This window comes from Lynx rufus, unplaced genomic scaffold, assembly GCF_022079265.1.
Source record: "Lynx rufus isolate CCGP_SWC_20201006 ecotype Redwood Valley unplaced genomic scaffold, mLynRuf1.p SCAF_5, whole genome shotgun sequence".
Lineage (NCBI taxonomy): Eukaryota > Metazoa > Chordata > Mammalia > Carnivora > Felidae > Lynx > Lynx rufus.
The window spans coordinates 12,313,957-12,341,952 of record NW_025814867.1 but is presented as its reverse complement, the minus strand read 5'-3'; the positions used below and the strand labels follow the sequence as shown (position 1 = coordinate 12,341,952).

Sequence of the window (27,996 nt, the reverse complement as noted above, 5' to 3'; positions counted from 1 at the left end):
TGTACCTCAGCTGCTTCTTGCTTCCAACCTGCCTCCCATTTGCCTTGCTGCAAGCAGTGAGCTTGTTGCCGGGAGGGGAGCAGCTGGTGAGTGTGTGTGGGCATGTGGGCACGCGTGTGCACTCAGTCGCACGCATTCAGAATCCTTCCCACGGGAGATTATATTTGCAAATTGATGGTCATTGAGGCCTTATTGACCCTTCCCTAGACAACCCCCGCTCCAGATATAGAGACTACCTTTCAAGACCACACGTATTTTGCATCTGAAGAGGTCAGAGATGGGAGGAAAGAGGTCAAACCAACCTTGGTGTTGGACACAGTCCTCCAAGATGGCAACTTTATGAGGAGCGGATTGAAACAGGCAGAGAATGGTGCACATTTTCAAGGATGCCAGAGTTTTATTTTGGCTTTTGCAATTATAACAGTGGACATTAATCATGTCACTTTTATTTTTTTTTTATTTTTTAAACTTTTTTTAACGTTTATTTATTTTTGAGACAGAGAGAGACAGAGCATGAACTGGGGAGGAGTAGAGAGAGAGGGAGACACAGAATCGGAAGCAGGCTCCAGGCTCTGAGCTGTCAGCACAGAGCCCGACGCAGGGCTCGAACTCACGGACCGTGAGATCATGACCTGAGCCAAGTTGGACGCCCAACCGACCAAGCCACCCAGGCGCCCCTAATTTCTAGGGCCTAAGTAAAATGCCACGTGGGAGATTCTCTGAGCCCTTCGCTGAGTTAGGCTTCAAATATGTGATGTAAAGGGATACTAAATGTAGAAGTAATTTGTTTAAGACAGCATAAACTATTTCACCGAACTGTACATGAAGAACACCTTGCAATTCTTTCCCGTGTGTCTTTTTTTTTTTTTTTTTCCTCTTCTGTCCCTTTCTGTGAGTCGGGAAACTGCCAGTCCTTCCTCTAGGAAGTTTGTTCCGTTTGCTCAGCCCAGCAATCGGCTGACACGGAACACGCCCTCGCTCATAGTGCTCTGGGGCCCAGTGAGAACATTGTAGAAGCTAGACATGACCCTCATCCTGCCAGATAAACTGGGGATACGGCATGAGCCCGGTGGTGCGTTCAGGATGGAAGGTTTAATCCTGAGTCCCTAGCAATCTTCCGTTTACCGTGCCTTCCTTTCTACTGATCTAATTAAGACATAATGTGTACAATTCTCCAGCAGGACAGCCTCCAAGGAAAGCCTTCGTGTTTACGGACATAAATGGGTTTTGAGACTATGCAATGGAAAAACCAAAATGAGTAGAAAAAGCACAGGGGACTGGAGGACAGCCTGTTAATGCTGGAGAACAGGAACCAGCTGCCATTGTTAGAACAACTTTGTGAAGGCAACACAGGCCAGATTGCTTTTCTGCCCAGAAGACCGTATTTATCCGTCCTCTTTTTTCTCTCCTTTGCGCCCTAGGAGAAAGAACGATGAGAACATAACCCTAGAGACGCTTTGCCATGACCCCAAGGTTACCTACCATGGAATTGCTCTTGAAGACTCTGCTTCTCCCAAGTGTATTATGAAGGAAAAAAAGGTGTTGGGCGAGACTTTCTTTATGTGTTCCTGTAGCACCGATGAATGCAATGACTACATCATCTTCTCAGAAGGTGAGTCTTCTTCCCCTAAGTGTCTGGAGCCCCGCTTGCTCTGTGTCCAGAGTCTCAGGCTCCATCCTTCTGGGACTAGACAGGGAGCTTACGCTCTGTGGATTAGGAACCAGGCACCTGGCGGGACGAGGTGCTTAAGGAGTAACAGGGCTGGTCCTGGCCCAGAGCCAATCTGGCTCATAGGGCCCACATTCTTCTTGGCCTGCAACCAATAGTTTCTTCCCCGACAGCAGTGGCTCTCCGTGCGGTCCCTGGAGCAGCCGCGGCGGCATCACCTGAAAACTTGTCAGCGACGCAGATTCCGGGCCCCCACCCCAGACTATGGAAGTAGAAACGCTGGGTGCAGGCCCCGCAATCTGTGTTTGAATAAGCCCCCCAGGCGATTCTGATGCCGCTGAAGTATGAGAACTACTGGTCTAGAGATTGGAGGAGGCTGTCTTACCTTGAAGACTTACTTTGAATTAAGTCAAGAAGTTTTGTGTACCTGTTCTCAGGATTTGTCTGAAGGGTACTTATTAATGCCCCGTCTCTGAGGAGAGCTGAAACGCAGACAGAAAATAACGACCCAGGGTTTATAGGGAAAGATGAGATTAGAGTCTTGCCTCCATCTTTGAAGTTCAGCATTCACTCAGCTTAAAAAGAGAGCGCACACTATTCCTTCAGTTTAAACCACTATTCAGTGATTTTTAACCACAAAAATAGTATGTGTTCCTTATCAAAAATTCAGACAATCCACAGCCTGTAAAAATTTTAAATGGAAGTACGTAAGTTTCCTCTCCTCACTCTCAACCCAGTAGATAATCAATATGAATAGTTTGTTGGATGCATGCTTGTCTCTGTCATCCATTCATATTATCCTTCCTTATCTCCTCTGTTTCCCTGTTTCCTCCCCCTCTCTCTTCCTTCCTTCCTTCAATCCATGCATCTGTCTCTCCATCCATCCATCCATCCATCCATCCATCCATCTATCTATCCATCCCATACCCTCATTCACCTTTCAGTGCAAATAGTTGATCATACTATAAATATTATTTGACAGTATTTTTTCACCCAGCCCCCTTACTTCTCCTTTTAAATAAGACAATACATATGGATGTACTGCATGCCTTTTAATTATTGTCTAGAAGTTCCATAATGTGGATTATCTTCTATGACTGATTTAACTATTCCCTGTTGGTAGATTACTTAGTTGTCTCCATTTTTCCACTTAATCCTACATTGAATATCGTTGCAAAAACGTCTTGTACATTTGTGCTACTATTTCTGTAAGATAGATTTCAGCCCCAAGGAGGTCTGATTCAATAAAAAATCCTTTTAGAACACAAGTTCCGGGTTTACGCAGCATCCCTGCTGCTATGTATATCCCAGCGATGGAAAACGAGGTCTCATGCTTTGTGTATGGTGCTCATGAGCACTGCTGACCCACCTTTTTCTCTCTCTGTGTCTTTCACCTCCTCCCATTCTCCTCTTCTTGTCTAACCCCTTACCTATTCCAGATTCTCTGTACAGAGTCAGACACGTTCATCTTGTCAGCACAACACTCTCGAAAATCACCCCTCCCTCCTATTTTCTCATCCTATAATCCATTTGTCTCATTTTTCTTGTGTAATTTGAGTTAGGTGGGAAGATATAACTGTGTTAAATCACACTAAAGCATGGTAACACCTGATGTACTGACTTAACACATGAACCTTCCCCAAGCAGTTCACCTTTTCAAAGAACTCCCAGTCTAAGGTTAAGGGATTAATCTCTAATAGTAGAATATCCAAACAGTTTTACTGCCATCGATGAAACTTGTCTCTCCTTTTGCAAACTGGTTTATCCACCGTGGAAGAGTTTATTCTGTCCAGAAGGGACAAAAGTTAGTAAATGGCCTCAAAGTTGGATATATAGTTATATTACTATAAGCTTTTGAGATATTAATGACTTCAGGGGCACCTAGGTGGCTCAGCCAGTTAGGTGTCTAACTTTGGCCCAGGTCATGATCTCACGGTTCATGGGTTGGAGCCCCACATCCGACTCTGCACTGACAGCCCAGAAGCTGTTTTGGATCCTCTCTCTCCCTCTCTGTCTCTGCCCCACCCCAGCCTGTGTTCTCATTCTCTCTCTCTCTCTCTCTCTCTCTCTCTCAAAAATAAATAAACATTAAAAAAAAAAAGAGGGGCCAAAATTCTTCTTAAAAAAAAAAAAGAAGAAGCTGTTAATGACTTCAGTTTGCAGTATATTTCTTTTTTTTTTTTTTAATTTTTTTTTCAACGTTTATTTATTTTTTTTGGGACAGAGAGAGACCGAGCATGAACGGGGGAGGGGCAGAGAGAGAGGGAGACACAGAATCGGAAACAGGCTCCAGGCTCCGAGCCATCAGCCCAGAGCCCGACGCGGGGCTCGAACTCACGGACCGCGAGATCGTGACCTGGCTGAAGTCGGACGCTTAACCGACTGCGCCACCCAGGCGCCCCGTGCAGTATATTTCAACTCAGGTGATCATCATGGGCCCATGTCCGTACTTTCCCTCTTATTCATTATCAGACTATTTCTTTCCTTATGAGGTAAGATAATCAGCATAAAGGCAGTTTCTCATTTACAACGCAGGAAATCCAGCACAGCTGATGACTGGATTGTCTGGATGACTTCAGAGTCTCTTAAAATGCTCCAGGGAGTGTTTGCCTTTTAGGCACCTCCCTTCTCTGCAGTGGGATAATTCCTCCATGTAAAACGCCACATAATTAGCAACATTTGGGCATCCACATCCCTTCTTACTGCCACCATCTCTTTCTTATGCTGAGGAATGAAATGTCTTGAAGCAATTTTTATTTCTCCATTCCATGTCAAATAAGATGTCAAACACAAACACTATAAAGTGTTTTATGCTGTATTTTTATTCGTACGGTGCTCTGTTCTTGTTGCCAGATTTCTGATCTGCAAACGCTGTGAGTGATAATTACTCACATCTTCCACTGTTCTTAAATATTTAAGGGCAAAAGGTAAGCCACATGGTTTTCCTTTTAAATGTAGATCTTATTTCCAGGGCTATTAGCCACGATAGCTGACATTCAGCGAGAATGAATCCTGTCTCTGAAAGATTCTCTCTTGCTAAAAGGCGTTGTGTAGAATTCCGAGAAGTCCCAGTCCGCCCCTGGACTCCCCCAGACCGAAGATTCCAGCTAGAAGAGCGGGTGGTTGTGTTAGTCCTTCTTGATGGCCTCGTGACAGCTGCTAGTCAGAGGAGACCTGTGAGGCTCCAGGACCGAGCATAGAATGTGGGAGGAGGGAACCCTGAGCAAACAGCTGTCCTGTTTACTTGCAGATGACACATCCACTTTGCAGAGACATTATGCGGTGATCGATCTCCCACTGAACCTTTAAGAATCAAACGCAACCACTCGGCTTTATTCATTCCATAAACGGTTTCCAAGTGCAGTGAAGACACTCAATTTGCAGCGCTCAGAGCAAGGAGATGATTTTTTTGCTGTTTTAGGAAAGAGAAACGGTGTAGTGTAATTGGTTAAGGGTGGGAGCCCGAGGTGGGTTCCCTGCATCGATGGCCTGTTCTACTACTTATGAGCTTTGCCACCTTGGGCCAGTTACCTGATGTCTCCCTGCTTCAGTCCTCTTGGGTATGAAACGGAAATTAAAGGGCAGGGTTGGGGGCTGGGGCGGTGTTGTGATGTTGTCAGAATTGAATAGATGCGTGCGTGCGGAGCCCTTACGTCAGTGCCCAGTACAGCGTGGGGAGTCACTCCTCGCTGCTGGAGTTCGTTGGGCTTTTTGTACAGGTTTGGCACTTTTGGTTAAGACCTGGGCCAGGACTGTGCGGTGCCTAGGTCTCCTCCGGCACTGAGGTCGTGCGGTCGGGTTTTGACCATGGCATGCCAGCAGAGCATTGAGACCCCTCTCGCATACACGGAGGGGCTTGCTTTGCTGGACTCTGAGCCTCATCGTCCGCATGCCTTCACAGAGGAAGGGGAGCGTTTTGGGTCTAGGATTTCTAATCAAAGCTAACCACAGCCCTGACATCGCAGGATAATATTACAAATTAGGCACGCTGTTCCTGTTTTGACTCCGAATCACAGCAGGAGGCAGCTAAATAAAACTAGGAAGACTCACAAGTGCCTTTCAGATTAGTGATGAGGGTAATCACACTGTGTCCTTGCTAGAGGGATTCACCCCCTCTTCTTTTTTCCAGCCGAACGCTTGCCTGGGGCCACGTGCCCGTCTCGCTGAATGGCCTGCCACTGTTGACCGCCTAGTGCTGATAGTGGGGGGCCTGTGGCCTGGGGTGGCTGGGAGTTACAGGTGGTGCCAGGAGGGCCCAGCTCAGTAGCCAGCGCACAGTAGGTACCTTCTGTTTTACTCCTTCCTCCCTGGGGAAGGAGAACCCCGTGCCAAGGAGCACAGCTCTCCTGCATGGTGGAAACCTTTCATACACGGAGTGTTGGCACACCAGCATTACCAGGGAGCTTGCTAGATGTACACAGCCTGCGGGACCTATTGCATCAGCATCTGCCCTGTAACCGTGTCCTTGGTGATTTGTTTGCACGCTGAAGTGTGAAAAGCACTGGTGTGAACTCACCCAGCTAGGCACGGCACCAGAGATGGGTCTCGTTAAGTTCATGCTGGCAACTTGCTGAGCTAATCAGCCCAAGAGGAGTGCATTTGGTCTTAACCCTGGTTCTTTGGAAATGAGCTAAATATACTGTACTCGGTCCATTCATGAATCGCGTTAACGGAACTCCCCAGGGAAATGTGTTTTTCAACAGTGATGGTAAAGTTCATTTCTTGATACACCTGATGTCTTGTTCACTCCACAGACTTTGTGCTAGCGTCTGCATGTAGATACCAGGCCCGTTTTAGGTAACATTTCTTTCGTTTGCATGATAATGTTCATGCTAATTTGTCTGCCGGATTTGTCCCCTAATACTTCCCAAAGCAAGAAGACACTTAGGAATGCTTTTAAGACGTTGTTCTCAATTGGGTCTACAGAGGAGATGTTTAGTAGCCCCGGGGAGCCCTGGACAAGTAATAGAGTAACGTTACAAAGAGTTTGCCTGAATCAGTTTGTTCTTCAGTTGTTTGTTATGGTCATCTGCCAGAGTTGGGTACGTGAAAAACAAGAAAGTGACTTATAGGAACTTCCTGCTCCCAGGTGACTGGGCTCCTGGCCATCCCACCTTTCCTCCTGACTTGGAGCTGAGCTGCTCATTCTAGAAATGAACTCTGCAGGAAAGGGAATTAGCATTAAACTCAAGTCGTGAACTTTGAAAAGTTTGGTTTTAAGGCCAGAGACCCAACGCCTTCCTTAACTGAAGAGCCAGAAAGCTGAAGCCTTGTCCGAGGCCCAGGCCGTGGTAATTCATAGAACAGTTAGAACAATAGCAGCCGCGATCACTGCCTCGGGTTGAGAGTCTACTGTCGGTTGGCCACGTGGGCTAACCACTTGCAGGGATGTTGTCTTGTTTCCTAGAGTCCTATTTTTTTTTTCTGCCATCATTTTTTTTTTCCAGCTTTATTGAGGCATAATAGACAAATACAATTGTAAGACATTTAGAATATACGCATACGTTATGAAAGGATTCCTCTCATCTAGTTAAACACATCCATCACCCCACCTGTTTGTGCGTATGTGAGAACATTTAAACGCTGCTTGCAAGTTCCGATTATTCAAGACAGCATTTTCAACTCTACTCACTGTGTTTTACATTAGATCCTCTGACCTTACTCACTTTGTAGCTGAAAATGTGTACCCTTTTATCAACCTCTCTCCATTTCTCTGACCCTCCAGGCCCTGGCAACCACTTTTCTACTCTTTATGAGTTTGACTTTTTTTTTTTAAGAGTCCACATAAGAAGTTGATAACATGCGGTATTTGTCTTTCTCTGCCTTTTTTTTTCTTTTCTTTTTTTTTTTTTTTTTTACTTAATGCCTTCAAGGTCCATCCATGTTGTTGTGAATGGCAGAATTCTCTTCTTATGGCTGTATATGGATATATTCCACATCTTCTTTATTGAGTCACCCATTAATGAACACTCAGGTTATTTCTATATCTCAGCCATTATGGATTTATCCTGCAGTGAATATGGGAGTATAGGTATGTCTTTGAGAGCCTGTTTTTATTTCCTTGGGTTATTTACCCCAAAGTCAGGTTGCTGGATAGTATGGTATTTCTATTTTTAAGTTTTTGAGGAACCACCGTACTGTTTTCCATAGTGGCTGCTACCTTCCCACCAGCAGTCCCAACATTTTCCTTTTCTCTCCTTCCTGGCCAGTGCTTGTCCTCTCCTAGTTTTTTTGAGTCACATTTTTTTTTTTAGGCTGAAATGAGTCCCATGAAAGAAGCTTATCTACACTTTTCATTTTACTCCCAAAGAAATGGGTCTCCAGAGAGTAGCATGCATTTCCCAAGACCCCACCGTTGGTTCTCCAGCTTTTACCCACAGAGAATCAGAGAATCTCGTCTCTTCTTCAGGGAGTGCCCTCACCCTTCCACAGTCAGGTCTGGTTGGGGGTGGGGTGGGTCGTGTATGCTTTTTAAATCAGGCTTACACCCGTGCAAGTTTGCACCCTTCACATAAGGGGCTGCCTGTTCTGTGGGCACATGACTGGTCACTGAACTGCAATACACAGTCACCATTCAGCAAGTCCTTGGCAAGAAGTACAACCTCAGGCTTCCACTGTTCATGGGTTTGTGAGAAACGTTTATCACGTAAAGAATGGCGAGCAGGATGCCCATCTCTTGAGAAGCTCATGGTTCCCCCCCAGTAAGATGATCCGAGTTTACATCCCAACTAAGCGACTTATAAACTGTCCCTTGAGTGGACTACTTCGCCTCGGCTTTCCCCTCTGAAAAATAGGGATAGAAATAGTGTTTCCTATGACCAGGATAAGTGTGAGGATAAATGACTTCATTCACTTAGGGGACTTAGAATAGTACCTGGATCAGAGCAAGTCTTCAATAAACGTTGTCCATAAATATTACTATTACTTATTGGATTCAGCCAGATGATCAAGGAGCTTTGTGCACTGAAATCAGGGTGATATGTTCACGGTAAGGAATGCTGTTGGGGAAACTGTTCCCTGCATTGCGGTGGTATCTTCAGGAGGAAGCCGGGAGAAATTTCTCTCAGCTCTCTGCCTTAGAAAGACCGTTCCCCTCTGGGGCCCCGTTTGTGTCTGATCTTATGGACGCTTTGAGGCGTATAGAACAGAGGTCAGCAAACTTTTTTGCCAAAGGACCAGTTGGGAAATAGTTTTTGGCTTTCTGGGCCACAGAGTCTGCCTCCTGCGGCTGCTCAACCCTGCCGTGGAAGCAGCTAGAGACAGCCTGTAAACAAGTGGATGCAGCTGTGTTCCAGTAACACTTCATTTACAGAAACGGACTTCAACCCCTGATGGAGAGCGTGTTTTTCGTACACCCCCCTTCAGTACCAACTGAGTTGAGCATCTAGCAAGATATGTGGCTACTGACACCACCCCTGCCTGCCTGTATTCCACATTTATCTTCTGTTTACCTTCATTCCACAACCCGCCTTTTACTTTTGTTGTCTTCTTTCCCTACTGTCTCTATCTGTAGGTGACATGAGATTTTTGTTGTTGTTGTTGTTGTTAAACAGGATGGGACTATCAGTAAACACATCAATTATTTGTCATCAACTTAGAAACGAGGACTCTAGAAACCACTTCTGACTCAGAGTTCAACCGATGTGGTTAAACAGAGAAACAGACCGTCCGATACAGGCTGCCACCCAATGTGTTGTCTCATTGCTGACGTGCCAGCTACGTGCAGACTTTTGCAGTTAGCATGCCCTTGAACCTGAGAGGCTGAGAGAAGAGAGACCAGGGCTCCCGGTAGCCACAGAGTTCCATTCCTTCCCCTCTCATTGTAGAATTTCTTTTAAATGAAAACAGCCTCTTCGGTTTGCAAGCCTAACTCTGGCAGGAAGACAAATGATTTTTTTACAGTATCAGACACGCGGTTTCCTGTCTGTGTTTAACTTGCTAGCAGAACATCTCAGCCAGCTGGTTCCCCCCGGACCTATTGTGACCTTAATAACGTGGCCTCGCGCCATCCAGCACACGCACTCCCGTGTATCGATCCCATGCCTCGTGCACTTTATTGACTCGTATCGGTTTCTGAGTCAGAGAGGACCTGGGAGCACCGCCCCCTTTCTCTTAAATCGCACTTTGTGTTTGTTCCGTCCCAGCATCACGGGGCTGGCTTCTTGGGGAAACTCTTCATTCTCACGTGGAAGAAATGAGAAGAATAAAGGGGCTTTGGCAGCTCCGTGAGTTCTGGGTGTGCTGCCTTTGAACTGTGCAGTCGCTACTCAAAATAGCTGGCCCGCCAGCTGTGCGTTTTTGTTGTAGGAGAAGCAAACCAGATTTACTTTCTGGTCTCAATGTAGGAGAAAAAAGTTAAGTGTGGAAATATGGTTGTGAAGAGTTGTTAGAAGAGGAAGAAAATTATGGATTAAACTCACTGGTTTCATTCCTGGGAAGAGAAGTCAGTTATTTGAGGTGATGATTCAGTGCTGAAGGAGCCTTTGGTTATGAATGAGCTAGGTTAGAAAGCATCCTCTGAATCTGTGAATACGGCCTATGTCTGGCCAAGGAAATAATAAAGATCGTACATGCCAGAGGGCATTGTGACTCAGTCAAGTGCAGCTTAGAATGTATTTGTGGCGTCTCCGGGCAAAGCAACTCGCCTTTGTAGATTTTTTTTTTTTTTTTCCCTAAGCAGCAAAGTAAACAAAGATGCTCTGAGGTTAGATGTGGTTGCTGGTTGTGAATCTGTCTACACTGGAACCTCATTCCACTGTGAATCATGGCAGAGTGGAATCTCGAATCCCATCCACTTGGATGTGAGTGACCAGTTAAACATTTGGTCCAATAAGGTGGGACGTCTGTAGTCTCTCATCACCCCCATGACCACCTCCTTGTGCTGTACAAACAACACATGGATGGGTGACTGTGAAAAGGGTCCGCAGAGACCCTTTGGCTATTTTACAAGTGTCTCAGCGCCCCACCAGTGGAAAAACACCAGGAAGCTAGCTAACCACCATGAAATTGACTTTCATTTCCGCTCATACTAAACTCCAGAGGCTGTATTTACCACCAGTTGGACATCTGGCTGACAAGATTTTGTAAAATCTTTTCTGATCCTGAAATCACTCCTGCATGGTGCTAATTGTGTAAATATCAAATTTACCAGCAATCATTATACATTCATTAAGAAGGAACCTTTTTTTTTTTTTTTTTTATCTTTTGCTTTAGAGAACGGTATGAAAACCAATACGTGGATGTACAGGAAGTCCACTTTGACTTCATGTAAGGAATAAATTTTTAAATATCCCAGTGTTTAGACCTTATCCTAGATCTACAGCTAGATCTATTGGGATTAGATTGTGGAATGATTTACAGAGGAGTGGGGTCCATCCATTGTAACATTTCATCATTTTAAGGACATAACTCATGTTTTTACTTAAAAAAAAAATGTACCTCGCATTGCCTCATTAGGATATAGCATGTTCCATTGTCAAGAACGATTGATCCACAGCACCTGGGTGGCTCGGTTGGTTAAGGGTTCAACTCTTGACTTTGGCTCACATGATGATCTCACGGTTTGTGAGTTCAAGCCCCACATCAGGCTCCAAGCTGACAGCACTGAGCCTGCTTGGGATTCTTTCTCTCCCTCTCTCTCTCTGCCCCTCCCCTGCTTGTTCTCTGTCTCTCTCAACATAAATTTAAAAAACATAGTTTAAAAAAATCCAATTGACCTAAATGTAGGCATTAAAACTCCTTCCATTCCTTTTTTTTCCAGGTCCCATCCTATTCAGAATACCTATTTCTCCCATCCAGCTGAAGTCGTTCTCTGCTTTGGCTGCACTTTGGAAACACCTGAGAGGCTTTAAAAACCACTCATTAACTGGGTCTTAGCCCTGTAGTTTCAGACTTAATTGGTCTGAGTCCTGGTATCAGGATTAAAAAAAAAAAAAAACAACAACACAACTCCCTAAGATATTCTAATATGCAGCCAGTGTTGGGAACCACTGAACTCAAGACAGTTTGTTCTGCCAAATATTTTTCTATTTTTCATCATGTACCTCGTATAACCTGGAAAAGAATGGCAACAATTAGAGAATGGCAGCCACCACAGGAAGTAGCTAAAATGCAGCCTTGTAGGTTAGAGGAGGAGGAAAACAACCAAACAAAATACCTGTATTACCACATCCCTGAGGAACAGGAGGGTTCTCTAACACAGGGTAATACCATGCTCTCTGTAACTTACAAGCAGCTACTCCCGAACAAGGCCAAGCGCGTTACTGGGTGGAGGCATCTGAGGTGTTAGAACTGGTGAACTTGTATGGCATCATTTGAAACCTCAAAGTGTGACTGGAAGGTAGGATGGAAAACTGGGGTACCACTGCCCCGGCAAAGTCAAGGTGGGGCGGGAGGTGGGGAGGTGTGCACAGTTGGAGGAAGTGGAGACCCTCAGGTGGGAGGAACTGCAACAAGCTGTGGTTCACGTGGAAAAAGCCAGAAAAAGAGGCAAGTTGATTGCAGAAAAGTAGCTTACCAAAAGCTGGCTTGGCATCTGTTCATGTGATAAAGACCCCAGGGTTTACAGGTGAGTTAAGGTCACATTAAATTCAGGCTGATCTGACCGAGAGCATCAAAACAAAACCATAGAACCAACTAACCAATGAGTCTTCAACTGTGCTCATAGGAAGGGGCATGAGAGTCCCAGTTAAACTTTGCGACACAGATAACATTCCAAGTATTGTGGCTGGGTCTAGAGAAACATGGAGAATCATGAATAACAAGAATGATTTCAGAGAATACATCACTTCACACTTAGAAAATGGACCTGGCATTTCTTGGGTGCCTGCCATATGTTCGGCAGGCCGACTTTAGAGTCTGACACATAGATCTTTTGAAGAGCAATTGAAGGAAACGGAGATGTTCAACCTGAAACAGAAATGATTTAGGGAAGTGGGTGACATACTTACCAAGAGTTTAAGAGCGGTCATCTGTCCCATAGAAGAAGAAGGCATTTTGTTGTCTTTTACTCTAGAGAACAGCATGAAAACCAGTAAATAGATGGCCACATTTGATTTAATACAAAGAATAAGCTTAATATAAAGAATAAATAAGAAACTATCCCAGTGTTCAGACTTTGTCCTAATAGATCTCCAGCTGGATCTATTGGCATTAGATTATGGAATGATTTACAGAGGAGTGGGGTCTCTCTGTTGTAACATTTTGACTAGAGGTTTTATCTCTGCCTCTCGAGAATATTCCAGAAGAGGTGGTCCTACCCAACTAGACTACCAATAAGGCCCTTTTGTTGGGGAGAGAGGTGGAAGGAAACAATGTAAGGGAGACCACAGAAGGGGTGCAAGGGCTAGGGAATGGCTTAGTTTTGAAATCTGTGTAATTGGAATAAAACAACCACGAGGCCTGGAGGGAAGACATCTTCCATTATTTTAGGAAGAATTATCCTCAGAGTCTGTCCAGAATGTCGAACAGTCCTGTCAATATTCTAGAAGTTAAATTCAATCGTCTGTGCCCAGTGAGCTCACTGTCCTTCTTTTGTTTAATTAGAATGATTTCTTTTTGTTTGCCTGAATGTAGTTGTTTGCTTTTTACTGAGACAAGGAACGAAGAATCGTATCTCCTGCAGCAGCTGATTTCACTAGTAAATTCTCAGAGACCCTTTTTTCACTGGCTAGCACTGAGTACAGTTCTACGAGGGCTTTGCAAACAGGTCCTTTACGAATTTGCTATGGGAGAGGGAAACCTCTCTGTGGCAGAGGACCAAGGAACTTATTCCATGTTTGCTGAAGCCCCGCTTCTCAAAGTCTACTGTGTAAATGAAGCAGGAGGGAACTTTGTAAGATGCAGGTTCCGATTCAGGAATCTAGGACAGGCCTGAGATTCTGCATTTCAGATACGTCCCCAGGTGATGCCTGCCCTGGCTGCTAGTCTGGGGGACACACTTTGTTGTCGTCGTTGTTTTATTTGAGTATGGTTGACATACAGTGTTATGTTAGTTTCAGGTGTACAACTGGGAACACCCTTTGAGCAGCAGAGAGCCAAGAGAGTCTTTCTGTATCATGCCACCAGATTTTTTTTTTTGATACAGAAAATGCTGGTAAGATATTAGAACTCCTCAATTAGGAAGTGTGTGTGTGTGTGTGTGTGTGTGTGTGTGTATAAAATATGGTGGCTTGGTGTATGTGATGGGGCAAGAACAGAGGAAGGCTGTACGGATATGCAATGTAACGAATAAAGAGATGAAATCTGTTTTGCTTCTTATGCAGTCCCTTATCTTGTTCTCTGGGGACCCTGGCGTGTCTGTGCCTGGAGAGTGCCGTGGTTCAGTAATGCTTCCCTTGCATACTGAATGAACATGCACGAAACGTATTCAGTGAATGAAGAGGAGACATCCGTATTTTTGGTTCACTTTCATCCTTTTCTTTATTGTGACCGGGTCCAACTTCATTAGACATGTGGTTCACCCGAGTTATGTCCCTGGGAGGACAACATCCAAACCAAAACGCGCATGCCTCCGTTTTCCCAGTACAGCCAGACTGTCTTCCGACTTCCCTAAATAAGCCTTCCACCTTCTTTTTGCTGTTGCACTTCAAACTCGTCAGCATATGCTCTCTTAAACTTATTTCTGACAAGGGTATATTGCTTCACTTTCTCAAGAAAGAGAATCTTACAGCTCAGATAGTCATGGGGGAAATGGGTTCTCTAAAAGCAGCATTATCATAGGACATGATACAAAAAGAAGCCAGGCAAAACTGCAGTCAAACCACGAACCTAGTGAAATTTTAATGCTTCTTTACCAGATGGGGATTTTTTTTTCTGGTTGGAAACCTATGAAATATGTTACTAATGAGAACTATTATTTTTTTGTTAGAGTTTATCACAAAATAATACAAACATTTATCGATTTTTTTTTTTTTTACCTAACTTAAAGAGCTTGACAGATACTTATGAGAGTGCCAGAAATCTCTTGTGAGTCTTATAAAGAACCTAGTGGGGTTATTTCTGGGTTGTCTTCATTCTGCAGGTGAGGAGGCAGAAAGAAACAAAGCTGGCCATAAAATCAGGTTCCAGAGTTTTTAAAAACCCAGTTATGCTGCTTTTCATGTAAATTTTTCAGGCTCGGGATCTACTTTGTTTTGGGAGCTTTCTGTTGCCTGGTGAAGTGTTACTAGTTTGAATCTAGAGCTAGTTTCCACCCCACCCCACACACCCCCTGCAGATTGCAAACAAAGTCAGCTTTTCAGTGTGCATCAAAAAGTCAGGACACTGGATCCCAGGTCAGTGTGGTGTCTAGAAGGTAAAGTAGCATGAAAGATACTAGTCCACCGCTTCATCCTGGAACACTCCAGAGAACTCCCCTTCCCAAAGCATCAGGGACTTCAGGATTTTACATGTGGTGGCTGCTGTAGGAGATACTGCTAAATAGTTTAAGGGAAGAAAAGGGACCTTAAATCCCAGGCAGCAAAGGGCGTGGCAAAGGTGATTCTGGGTTACAATCCCCAAATAAGCTGTTTCAACAAAATGTACTTTGTGTGGGTCTGTTTGGAAATAATAGTTTCTTGACTGGAAGAAAGAGTCCTTTTCATACCATGAACCACTTGTCCTTCCCAATACCTACATCATTGTTTGCGTGTATGTTATTTCATGAGAAAAGAAGCCACATGTCCGTGCGTCTGGTTGTAGAGCAGATTGAACTAGCTAGGGACACCTGGACACCAAGCATCACTGAGCCCAGGTGTAAAGGACTGAGCTAGATGAGCCTGTAGATTTATAAAAATTCTTTATCTTGTAACACAGATTCCTCCATTTTGTTTCACTGTGCTGGTTCAGATCTCCAGTTCATGTTCAGTAGAGAGAGCTGTGGTTGGCATCCTGTTCCTGTTTTTAAAAGAAATGCATCTACCATTTCCCCGTTAGAATCAAGTTTGCTGAAGACCATTGGTATGTTTTCCTTATCAAGGTGTTCAGCGTCATCATATAGTTCCTCTGTGTCCACTGAATTGATCATGTAGTTTTTCTGCTGTAATTGATTAATGTGGTAAATGACAGTAGGTGGTTTTGTTTGTTTCTCGTGCTAAAACATGCTCTCCTGTAACCTGGTCCTGCTGTCTTATCTTTCTATTTATTTTTATTTCAGTTGAGAGAGAGAGAGAGCAAGCCCAAGCAGGGGAGAGGGGCAGAGGGAGAGAGAGGGAGAATCTTAAGCAGCTTACGTAGCCCAACGTGGGACTCGATCCATGACCTTGGGATCATGACCTGAACCAACACCAAGAATCAGATGCTCAGTTGTCTTAGCCACCCAGGTGCCCCTCTTATCTTTTTATATCCTTTAATGGGTTTGGCTTGCTGTTTAGTTAGAATTATTTGTTTAAATCACAGTACGTGAGTGAGATTGTTCTGTAATTCTCTTTTCTCATACTCTCCTTGTTTGCTTTTGGTTGTTCTATTTTCATGGAATGAATTGAACCATGGTACAATCTTTTCTGTTCTCTGCAAGCGTTTGTGTGATATTGAATGGGTTTGTTCCTCACAAGTTTGGTTCAGCTGGGACTGGTATGAGTTTAGGGCTTTGGGAGGGGGGGAACACTATTGCTCAAATATTTTCAGTTACTTTTTTCCCCTACTTCATATTTTTCCTTTTTTTTTTTTAAATGTTTTATTTATTTTTGAGAGAGAGAGAGGCAGACAGAGAGGGAGACAGAGGATCTGAAACGGGCTCTGTCCTGACACCAGACAGCCCGATGCGGGCTTTGAACTCACAAACCGTGAGATCATGACCTGAGCCAAAGTCAGACGCTTAACTGACAGGGTCACCCAGGCACCCTTCCCCCACCTCTTATTTAAACAAAATTTAAACTTGTAGAAAAGTTGAAAGGATGGCATAATGTACACTTGTATGCCCTGTCCCTTCCTCAGTATTTACCCTGTGTTAACATTTTACTACTTCCTCGTTTCTGTGTGCCTGTGTGCGCGTGCGTATGGGTATATCGTAGTCAATATTCAAGTTTCCCCAAAGCTGTGGTGTTGCTGCTGTTGCTTAAATTCCGGATCCAGGCAAGGACCACACATTGTATGTAGTTGTTTTACCTCATCCACCTGTTTCTTGTTTTTCACGACATTGACTTGGGACAGGCCGGCCCGTTTATTTTATTCTGGATTTGTCTGATGGTTCCTGCTTAATGAGATTCTCTTTGCTGATCGAGATATAATTGACACTTGACATTATATTAGTTTCAGGTGTACAACATAATGATTCATTGTATGTATATATTGCAAAGTGATCATGACAGTAAGTCTAGTTAACATTCCTCATGGCGGCACGTGGTTACAAGCATATTTTTCTTGTGATGAGAACTTTAAGATTTACTCTGTTAGCAACTTTCAAATATGCAGTGCAGTATTTGTAACTAGAGTCGCTAGGGTGTACATTTTATCGCTAGGGTGTACATTTTATCCTCCCGACATAATTTATAACTGCAACTTTGTACCTCTTGACCACCTTCGCTCATTTGTCCTACCTCATACCTCCCACTTCTGGCAACCACCAGCGTGTTCTCTGCATCTATGGGTTTAGTTTTGTTTTGTTTCTTTGATTCCACATGTAACTGAAACGATAAAGTACTAGTTGTTCTCTGTCAGACTTCTTTCACCGAGCACAATGCACTTAGGGGCCATCCATGTTGCCATAAATGGCAAGACGTCCTTCTTTTTATGGCTTAATAGTATCCTACTGAGTGTGTATTTATATATTTATATAGATATATCGTGTTTTCTTTATAAATTCATCCACTGATGGACACTTCGGTTGTTTCCACATCTTGGAACATTAAATAATGCACATAATGTTGCAATAAACACTGGGGTGCATCTGTCTCTTAGAGATAGTGTTTCATTTCCTTGAGATGGATTAGATTCAAACCAAACATTTCTGTAAGGATTCTACTGGTGTTTTTGTTGTAGGAAAGTTTGGGGTGGGGAGGGGGTTGACAGTTCTGGAAAAATCGAATTCTGAGATGTGTATTCAGACATGTTAATACCAAGAAGCTAATTTGATAGTGAAAGGCTACAAAAGAAGAGAGAGAAAAAAATTCAGAAATTAGGAAAATTTTGAATTACTCATTCAGTTTCTTTAATATTTATGAGATTATCCAAGTCTCATAGTTTTTCTTGGGTCGGTTTTGGTAAATTACACATATATTATTTTCAGGACTTATGACCATTGTTGTCTAAGTGTTTAAATTTATTAGCAAAAAGGTCTCATGATCCTTTGAATCTTTGCTGTGCTTGTAATTACACCCCCTCTGTGCCTTTGCCTTATTGCCTTAACAGCTGCACAGAGGCTTGCGTACTGTATTAGTCAGTATCCACAACCAATTTTTGGTGTTGTTGATCCCTGCCCCTTGTGTCTTTATTCCTGCTTCACGATTTCAATCGTTATGTTCACTATTCTTTCCTTCGGTTCTCTAACATCATCCTCTTTCTAGGCTCTTCCTAGAGCTCGTGCCCTCTTCTCTGTGTTGAACCCTGTGTTGGCTGAAGGTCCCCAGAGCTGCCAGGAGCATCCCTCTTCGGGAAGCCCACCCCTCCATGTGCACCACTACCTGCCATCAGAGCTCCTCTGCTTTGATCCCAGCTCACTTCCTGTACATTTTCCCAGTTCCCACTTCTGCGAAATGGAAATAAATACTACATAACTAGCTGTGTGGCTGCAGGATTCAACATAATTTGTGGTATAAAACATAGTGTTTGGCATTAAGTAGAAGCTTAGTAAACGAGTGCTGGGCTTGTCACCATTATAGTGAACAGAATGACTTAAGACAGGAAGTTCTCCCTCCCCCCACAGGCCTCTCTCTCTCTAGCAGTTTCCTTCTTTGGATCTGGGCCAGTTGCATGTATATCCTGTTGCTTTAGACAGTATTGGCATGTGAAAGCTTAGCGGTTAGACTGCTACCACCAGCTTCAAGAATCTCAGGGTTGTCCTGTGGTGTTCATTCGTAAGCCCACGCAGCAAGGAGTGTGTGGAACAATCATCCTTGTCCCTTTGTATTGCTTGGATAAATTAGTTTCTTGGTAAAGTTGTGCCTGAAACTCCCTCATTAAGTGGAGGAATTGCCAAAACTACTTCAAATATTAAAATAGGAGCCCATCTCTCAAATTCATCTATGGTGATTTGGCTTTTCTCAAGACACATTAACTGACCCACCTGTGGCTTTTTTACTATATTAGTCTTATTTATTGTCCCTGTTACGGTTTGATTTTTCTTTTGAAACTGTGAATTATAGAAGTTTACTTTTAAGTTCCTTTTAGTAACCAGTGTTCGATTGGGGCATAACAAAGGACTTGAAAGAGGCTGGGACAACCTGTTTTCATTGGTGTGTGTGCGTGTGTGTGTGTGTGTGTGTGTGTTACTAGGCAACTTGTTTACTTTTAAATCACTCCAAAGGAATGTATACCATGAAATTTCCCCTTGAGGTTTTCTGCCAGTTTGTATTTTTTTTATGGCATACTAACATTTATCTTTGACATTTGTCTTTAAAAAATATTTATCATCAAGGCTCTGACATTTGCAAATGGTTCCTTATTTGCAACTAAGTCTGGGCTCTGTATGTGGGGCACATTTGGTTGGAAATTTTCAGAATTATTAAAGAGACCTCTGGGTTCATTTCTAGGGAGACAGTTTGGTGGCATGGAAAGAACAAAGGCTTTAGGGTCACTCAGAGTTGAGAGAAACAGCCCCCCTATTTGCCCTTGACTGATTCATCATAACTCTCAAGTTCCCTTCCTTCCTCCCTTCCCTCTCTCCCTCCACATTACAAGAATGTTTCTGGCAACATCGGTCATAGCTCAAAAGGACCAATAGTGGTAGAATGGATAAATATATTATGGTATATTTGGACAAGGAATTTAATTTCTTCACCCCTAAGATGGGGTGAATACTTGAAGGGGTGTTCTGAATATCAAATGAGATTATGTATCTGAAATTTTTGGCACGTAGTAAGTGCTCAAAAAAAAAAATAAGAATTTTATCTTCCCTTTTCTTTTCCCCTAATAGCATCCAAAATAATTTACTTAGCCCAGGAGCAAGGTGTGGCGTCCACAATTATTCTTCTGATTTCTCTCTTTTGAAAAGAGAAAGAATCTTGCAAAATAAAATAAAATACAAACACAGAAAAGCACATAAAACAAATGTCCTGCTTAGCAAATGGGGCTAACATTCTTATAACCCCTGCCCAGGCCGAAAATGAATAATTTTGCCAGATATCCTACAAGTTCTATGTGTTCTTCAACTCAATCATAGATCCCTCCTTCCCTCCAAAGTAACCGCTATTTTTCTTCTATAATTATCACTTACTTGCGTTTTCTTAAATAGCTTTATCATCCACATTTGCATCTGGCAAACACTAGCATAGTCCTACCTATTCTTCTTCTTATTATTACTATTATTTTGGTAATTTGATATACCTACAGGTTCTTTTTTTTAAATCTGCTCTCCCCAGTTCCTTTTTCCCCTACATCGTATCTATTGAAGAACCACGTTGACCTGTACTATTTTACAGTCCGGATTTTGCTGGTGGCATTCATGGTGCAATCCACGGCATTTCTCGATTCGCTGTATTGTTTGAAAATTGGCAGCTGGATCTGGAGGTTTCATCAGACCCCACTTAGATCTCTTTGGCAAGTCTATAGGTACAGTTATTCTCCTCTATCAGGGGTGATGATGTCCGGCCATCTCTGATTTTGTTACATTGGTTGGCGTGGGTGCTTGTTGCCTAGATCCATTTAATTCATAAAGGGTTAAAAAAAAGGATAATCTGTTTCTTCCAACTCATTTGCACTTATTCGCTAGAATAATTTAACAAGGAGATGCTTTATTCAACTCTTTGGTTATCCAGTGCTGTGGTCTGATGGAAATGGCAAGATGCATGCTTGATGTTTCTCTTCATGTTCTAGTTTTCAGTATAATGAGTTGACATCCTGTTGCCCTCAGAAGTTGATAAATTTATTTGTCAATCATTCTTATATCATAAGTTGAAACGATCTTCATTATCCTGTCTTGGTCAGAGAGTCTCTTCATGATGGCTTCTGGGTCCTTTGGTCATGACCTGAGTAGTCTTTGATCACCTCCTCGTTATGTGGTATGACAAAATATTCCAAACTTATCATTTCCAGTCCCGGACCTAGAATTGGCCATTTTGCCAAGAAGCCAAGATGTCTTCTGTTGGAAGCCTTCTATTGATGAGGCATTTCTTTTTTCCTCAAGTGGGAACCAAGAACCATAGCTTTCCTAGGAAACTGAGTCCTTGTGAGGTGAAATGACTTGCTTCGGATGTCATGGGTGATTAATGACAGATACAGGAATATAATCTCAGTCTCCTGATCTCTAATCTAGTGCTCCTTCTTTCACACCACATTCCAGGTACTCAAGCTAACAGTGCCCACATGCCATGCACAAATTACAGGGAGACTGTATGTGAGCAGAGTCAGGTCTGGCTCACTCATGGAATTTGGCCTCTGGAGAAGAGGCAGTCAGCTTTGCAGAAATATTCCTCATCAGGTTGATTCATCAGATACATTCATTCATTCACTCAACAAACTTGACTTGTCTCCTTATCTTTGTGTCTGGCTGTGAGCGTGATGATGGTGAGCAAAAAACGTGTCTCGTTAATAACTATACTTCAGCTTTGGCTGTGCCAGAGAAAATTGGCAGGAAACTTGATACTAGGGACAACTTTTACTTGGTTTTCTAGGTAAGCTAAAAGAATGTTGTAGAACCAACCGAGGCTCAATAACCTCGTCTGTAAAACAGGGCTATTAAGGGAACCTGACTTGGTTGTTGGAGAAATAAAGTGAAATGGTGCTTATAAAGTGAATTGCTCAGTGCCTAGTCCAATAAAGCACATTTTATGATCATTTTCTTTATTATTGTTGGGATTTCAATGGAGGGCTTCCCACCATTACCCATTGCAGACCTCCCTTCATGCGGGGCAAGGGAGACAGCAGCTCTGATGGAATTCAGAGTTAGGATCTATCACTGGCACCAGCTTCCTCCCTTAGTAACTTCCTGGAGAAACAGCCCAATCTCAGAATCACTGCTCTAGGAAATCCTGGCAGATACTGGCGCTCCAGTGACTTCCCTCTGCCATGGGCTCCTCGCTTTTTTTGTGCATGTGCCATGGACAAAAGTCCATAGACTTCCTGGAAGTCCGGTGAACCCAGTGGACCCCTTCTCAAAAGGATGTTTTTAAATGCATAAAATATAATATGCAGGATTCCCAGGAAAATTAATGATATTGAAATATAATTATCAAATGTTTTAAAAACTACATTTGTGATACAGTAATATGTGCTTCTGTAATAATGCTTTAACAAGATCTAGCATCAGATCTAAGACACTGAAGTATATTAAGTGATGAGTATAAATGATATACAAAGACATCTTGTGATAAATGCAACATGGCATGAAAATACCTGTGGTTTCTGTTGGTAACAAAGTCATAGCTACAGCTACTTGTAGGAAATGTTACTTTAGCCAATAGTTGGAGAAAATAAAAAGATGTGATTTCTGCCCATTTAAATTCGCAGATCTACTGAATTCTATCCATGGAGCCCAGGCTGATAACTTTTCTATTAGAGTGTAGAGACTTATTTTTTATGAATCTTAAAGAAATTCTCTTATTTGTACTCCTCCCCTCCCAGAAGTATATGGTTTCCTCCACCACCCAAAAGCAGAGCATTCCAGTGAAACCTTTCGTAAGCCAAAATGACGTAAAGCAAAGAAGCGATTACCATTAATTTATTTGGAAACATTTTTGAGCATTCCCACATTCCCCCAAATAATCACTTTTTAGGCTTTTCTGATACTGTGGGACACATCTTGCTAACAGATGCACAAAATAAATTGAGATAAAGCACAGATGTTCACAGAGTTCGAAGCTATGGCGGCCTGATGCTGAGCTGCTGAGTGTGGTTCCCAGGGAAGGGGCTTGGCAGGGCTGGTCTCGCTGCTGGGGTGGGGGTTGGGGGGGGTGCCTCCTCTACAACAGCTCACTGCCAAACACTGGATGCTGTTTTCTCTTTTTGCCTTCTTTCATAGAAGTCAGAATACTCTCTGGATTTCTTTCAGTTAGCATAAACAGGTACTAGTGTAGATCTTGTGTAAAAAGCCAGTGACTTAACAGGAACGTTTAAGAAGTAGAGAACACCTGTGTCTAACTGGATGGTACGTGACAAGGGAGCGTAATGTGATTGTCAGGTCTTGGGCACTAGTTACCTGACATCCAGGCAACAATTTATTATGTAGAAATTCCAGTGGTTCGGCAGTTACATCTTGAGCGTCCTATGTTGTCAAAGGCCCTGGGGTAGACTGACAAAAGAGATTTTAGGTTCTCCCTCATGTAAGACTTTTCTTCCCAGGCAGGGAAAAGACACATATTCATGGGGACACTACTCAACTGTGGTTCTTAGTTAAAAACCAAAGAGAATCATCTGCACACCTAGAACATGCCGTTTGGGATGTGTTATCTAAGAACTGCCAATATCACTTAATAGATGTTTCTAAAATCGCCTAGTGCCCATTGAAGGCAACCAGTTTATCAAGCTAAGGGGTTTTATAAATTCATTCTTCATTGGCTTTCACCAATGTGAAGTGTACAGACAACATGGCAGGGCTCCAATCAGACCGTTCGTTTCACATAGTAGCTTTGCTGCTGCCTCAATTTATGATCTTGGGAAATCATTTAATCCATATAACCCTTAGCTTCCCTATCTGTATAATGGGGCTTATAATAATAGTAATATCTACCTCCTAGGGTTTTTCTGTAGATTAAAAAAATATGATATAAAATTGGGGCGCCTGGGTAGCTCAGTTGGTTGAGCGTCCGACTTCGGCTCAGGTCATGGTCTCATGGTTCGTGGGTTCGAGCCCCGCGTTGGGCTCTGTGCTGAAGAGCTCAGAGCCTGGAGCCTGCTTCAGATTCTGTGTCTCTCTTTCTCCACCTCCCCCATTCATGCTCTGTCTCTCAAAAAATAAACATTAAAAAAATTTATATATAATATATATATTATATATAATATATTATATATGTAATATATTTTATATTATATATTTTTATTATATATATACATATATATTATGTACATACATTATATATATATATAAATAAAAGTTAGCACATAGCCAGGCTCATACTAAGTATTCAGTATCTTAGTTCTTGTGTAATTGAGGGTTGGTGAAAAGAAATACCATCTCCTGGTAGTCTCTGAGTAAAGGAAATGCCAGCTTGTGCCTATACCTGAATCTGCTTTTGTAGCAGCCCAAGGGTTAATACCGAGAGGGTGTGGGTGGCTCCTATTTAGATAAAACCACATCCCAGAGCTCCCTTTTAACGCTGTTTGCTATTGTTAGGGTTTTCCACCACCTCTTTGAAGTTTCAAGATTGACAGATGTTATTCAGTAATTCCCGCCCCATCAAATTTTTACATGTAGGTTTTCAAAAAGAAATCACAGGAAATTTGAGGGGAAAGTAAAACTTTTGGTTTCTGACACTGAACTGGGGGGCGGGGGGGGGGGCGCGGTTGGGGATTTCTAGAATCTTCTTCACACATAAATTTCAGGGGATTTCTGTTTTTGTGTTTCCCTTAGCCTGGAAAAGAATAGAAATTAGCAAGGAAGATTATGGCCAGGAATTCTAAAAAATCATCAGCAATAAATAAACAGTTCATTTGAATGTTTTGCACCCTTTGATGAATTGAAGACACAGCCAAGTAAATATGCAGTATTTATATTTTTATATTTTATAAAAAGTGGCTCAGTCAGTTAAGCGCCGACTTCAGCTCAGGTCATGATCTCTCTGTTCATGAGCCCTGCATTGGGCTGTGTGCTGACATTTCAGAGCCTGGAACCTGCTTCAGATTCTGTGTCTCCCTCTCTCTCTGCTCCTCCCCTGCTCGTGCCCACTTGCTCTCTATCTCTCTCCTACAATAAACATTTAAAAAAATTGTTTTTGTAATATTTTACATTTTCTAAAATATTTTAAAATATTTTAATAAAGTATTTAATAAAATATTTTAAAATATTGTCTAAAATATTCAATAAAATAAAATATTTTAAAATATTTTCTAAAATATTCTAAAAATTTTATATTTTTAATATATTTATATGTATAATCATATATTTTATAATTTATATATTAATTTATATTTATATATTTTATAATTGTATTGCTGCCCCATATGTGAAACAGAATATATTCACCTTGGACCAAAGTGAACTCTCCCCAAATTCTGCCAATTGTTACAGGTTGTTAAAAAAAAAAAAAACAAAAAAAAACAAAAAAAACACCCACACAAGATGGCCTGCAAACTTAGAGCTCTATATAGAGCGAGGTAGGAAGTATTTTAGGCTTTCTGGGCCAGATATCATCTCCGCTGCATGTACTTGTTAGTCTCTTTTTCTAAGCAACTCTTTCACAAACAAATAAAGCAACAAATGTTTGTAGCCCACAGGGCTGTACAAAAACAAGCCTTGGGCTGTGGTTTGCCAGCCCCTGCTGCAGAACGGAAAACGTGTGAGGGCTGTTGTCCTGTATAAGTTATCATCCATCCAGCTTCTATAGCGAACACTTGCTGAGTAGTGTAAGTGCCCCTTCCTCAGCCTGGCACTGGGTATAAGGATGACGATCGATACATAGATTTACCCATAAAGAGCTTACTTTCTCTTGGGGGAAACCAGCAATGCAGGGATCAAACCGATCTATGATCATACGGCATCGTGTAGTTACAGACAAGTGGGTGCTTGAAGCAGACACATTCATGGGATACTTCAGATAATAGAGGCAGAGTTACCAGGAGGGAATGTTGTCTTCTGCTCTATTCCTTCATCTGCCCCCCCTCCTTAACCTTGCTCTCCAGGCTCATACTTTGTTGAAAGATGGGGACAGCCTGTACTCCACAGGAACTCTCTTCGTTTGCAGTTCCAGCCCTCTCTGCCACTGCCTTGTGCCACTGTCACTTACGGTGTCTCACCTGTCCTTTGTCCTATTCATGCCTTCCAGTGTGAGCAAGAATTTGGGTTTGCAAGAGTCAATTGCCATATTGTTTCCCTTTTCCTATTCTTTTTTTAAAAATGCACTAGGGGCGCCTGAGTGGCTCGCTCGGTTAAGCGCCAACTTCAGCTCAGGTCATGATCTCATGGTTCATGAGTTCGAGCCCCGCGTCGGACTCTGGGCTGACAGCTCGGAGCCTGGAGCCCACTTCGGATTCTCTGTCTCCCTCTGTCTGCCCCTCCGCTGCTTGCACTCTGTTGCACTGTCTCAAAAATAAATAAATGTTAAAAAAAAAATTTTGTTTTAAATGCACCAAGAGACTTTTCCCCCAAAAGAGTGACTTTTTTTTTCCCCCTCTTGGTGGCTGAAATTCAGATGTGTGGGGTTTGTCTTCCAGCGTTTTGTGGCATCTCCTTAAGATCTGAGGTTTTCATCTAGAACATACAGGCAGTTGAAGTTGGTGTTCCCACTCAGAACTGACCTCAAGACTCAGCGGTACATCATGTGAAACCTAACCACTCCAAACTGGCTTGCTACAAGCCTCCTTTCTCACTGAGCGTTGTTGACTGACGATACCAGACATGATTTAGGTGACGGATTCTCTTTGAAAGGTGATGGTTCTCTCCCTCGTACCTGGACTGTATTCTCATCACTGTATTCTCATCAAAGGCCTATAGTAGGTGAAAACTGCCATTTGAACAACGATATGTACTCTCTCTGACGTGCTCTCCAGTTCCGTGTCACCTACCCAACCTTTTTTCTTTCTGTTTCCTTGTGTGGAGCTATTGGTTTGGGAAAACTACTCTTCCTCAAATCATATATTCTTACTTTTTAACAGAACATTTCTTCTGGTCACCACTCACTTTTTCCCATTTTTCGTTGACCAGTTCAGAGGTAGTCCTTGCCACTGCGGTTCCCTGTTTCTCCAAGCTTTTCTATATTCTGCCAACACATAGACTGTAGCACACATTTAGCCCCGTCCCACTGCGGTTCCCTGTTTCTCCACATTTAGCCCCATCCCTGCTTGCTGCATTATCTCTATGCATTTGTACACGTACCCTAATCCTCTCCTGGGTTATAACCTCTTTGAGGGCAATGCCATGCCCACAGTGGCATCCAACAGTGCTGTGTTCAATGAGTGAATCTAGTCTCTGATCATGAGGACTGCTTCTTCACAGGTACCTTTGAGGGGAAATGAACGACGTATAAAACCAGTAGAATTCTGGCATTCTCGTCCAGTGGAGACAAGCTGACACAAAGGTCTCGCTGAACCATGACTGCCTTTCTCTGTCTTCTGCCACTGACTGTTTCCATCTATGCTCTTCTTCCCAGAGCCAGGCCAGGCTAGCACATGACCCAGAGTTTGACATACAAGACATTGTATGTGGTCAGATAGCTGGTGCTAAGGACTCCCCTCCATCAATCCCCAGGCATGCTTCAGTGGTCCAAGCTAGAAAAATGGCTGCCTTTCTTTTTACTCTTCTCAGCTTTGTAGTAATATTTCCACTGTTGTGGGGCGCCTGGGTCCAACTCTCGATTTTGGCTCAGGTCGTGATCTCACAGTTCGTGAGTTTGAGCCCCGCATCGGGCTCTGCAATGACAGCACCAGTCTGCTTGGGGTCTTCTCTCTCCCTCCCTCTCTGCCCTTTCCCTGCTCTCTCTTTCTCTCTCAAAATAAACATTAATTTTTTTTTTAAAAGACTATTTCCACTGTTGCTAGTAAGAATTCCTATTCTAGGAAACTGCACATCACATGCACGTTCAAAAGAGGGATGTTGGGTGGGTATAAGGTACCTGCCTTCCAAAAAGACCCTTTGCATCGATTCCTCTCCCCACCACCTATGTTTAAGGGTGGCCTGGGTGTCGGTCAGAACAGGACAAGCTAGAGTTTAGAAAAGAACAAAGACATTCTTTGTTTAGAAAAGAACAAAGGTCATTCTTTCTATATTACCGAAGCCTCCTGCTCAGCCTTGGGCTTAGTTAACCCTCAGTAAATGCTTTGTCCGTGTAGTGAGCACTTGCCGAGGACCTGACGTGGGCTAGGCACTGTTTACAATAGTGCCGGAGAAAGACACAGCCCCTGCCGGCATGGAGTTCTCAGTCCGCTGAGGGTGGGGGAAGTAGAGAAAGGCAGATGTGAAGCCAGTAACCAAAGTCATAGCTATTTAATTCAAATTGTGCTAAGTTGTCGCATAGGAAAAATGTAGAGCGTCATGAGAATACATAAAACAAAACGTTTTTCCACATTTTCCTAGATTTCCTTTAGAGAGTGACATCGAAGCTGAA

General features: G+C 42.9%; 1 protein-coding gene across 2 annotated transcripts in view; it reads left to right on the top strand.

Annotated features, from left to right (window-relative positions):
• TGFBR2 (transforming growth factor beta receptor 2) overlaps positions 1-27,996 on the top strand; it is an 89,380-nt gene that overhangs the window by 41,095 nt on the left and 20,289 nt on the right. For both annotated transcript variants that reach the window (XM_047099658.1, XM_047099657.1), the window contains exon 3: positions 1,422-1,612. In XM_047099658.1, the coding sequence (XP_046955614.1) occupies positions 1,422-1,612 (191 nt within the window). The remainder of the gene's footprint in view (positions 1-1,421; positions 1,613-27,996) is intronic.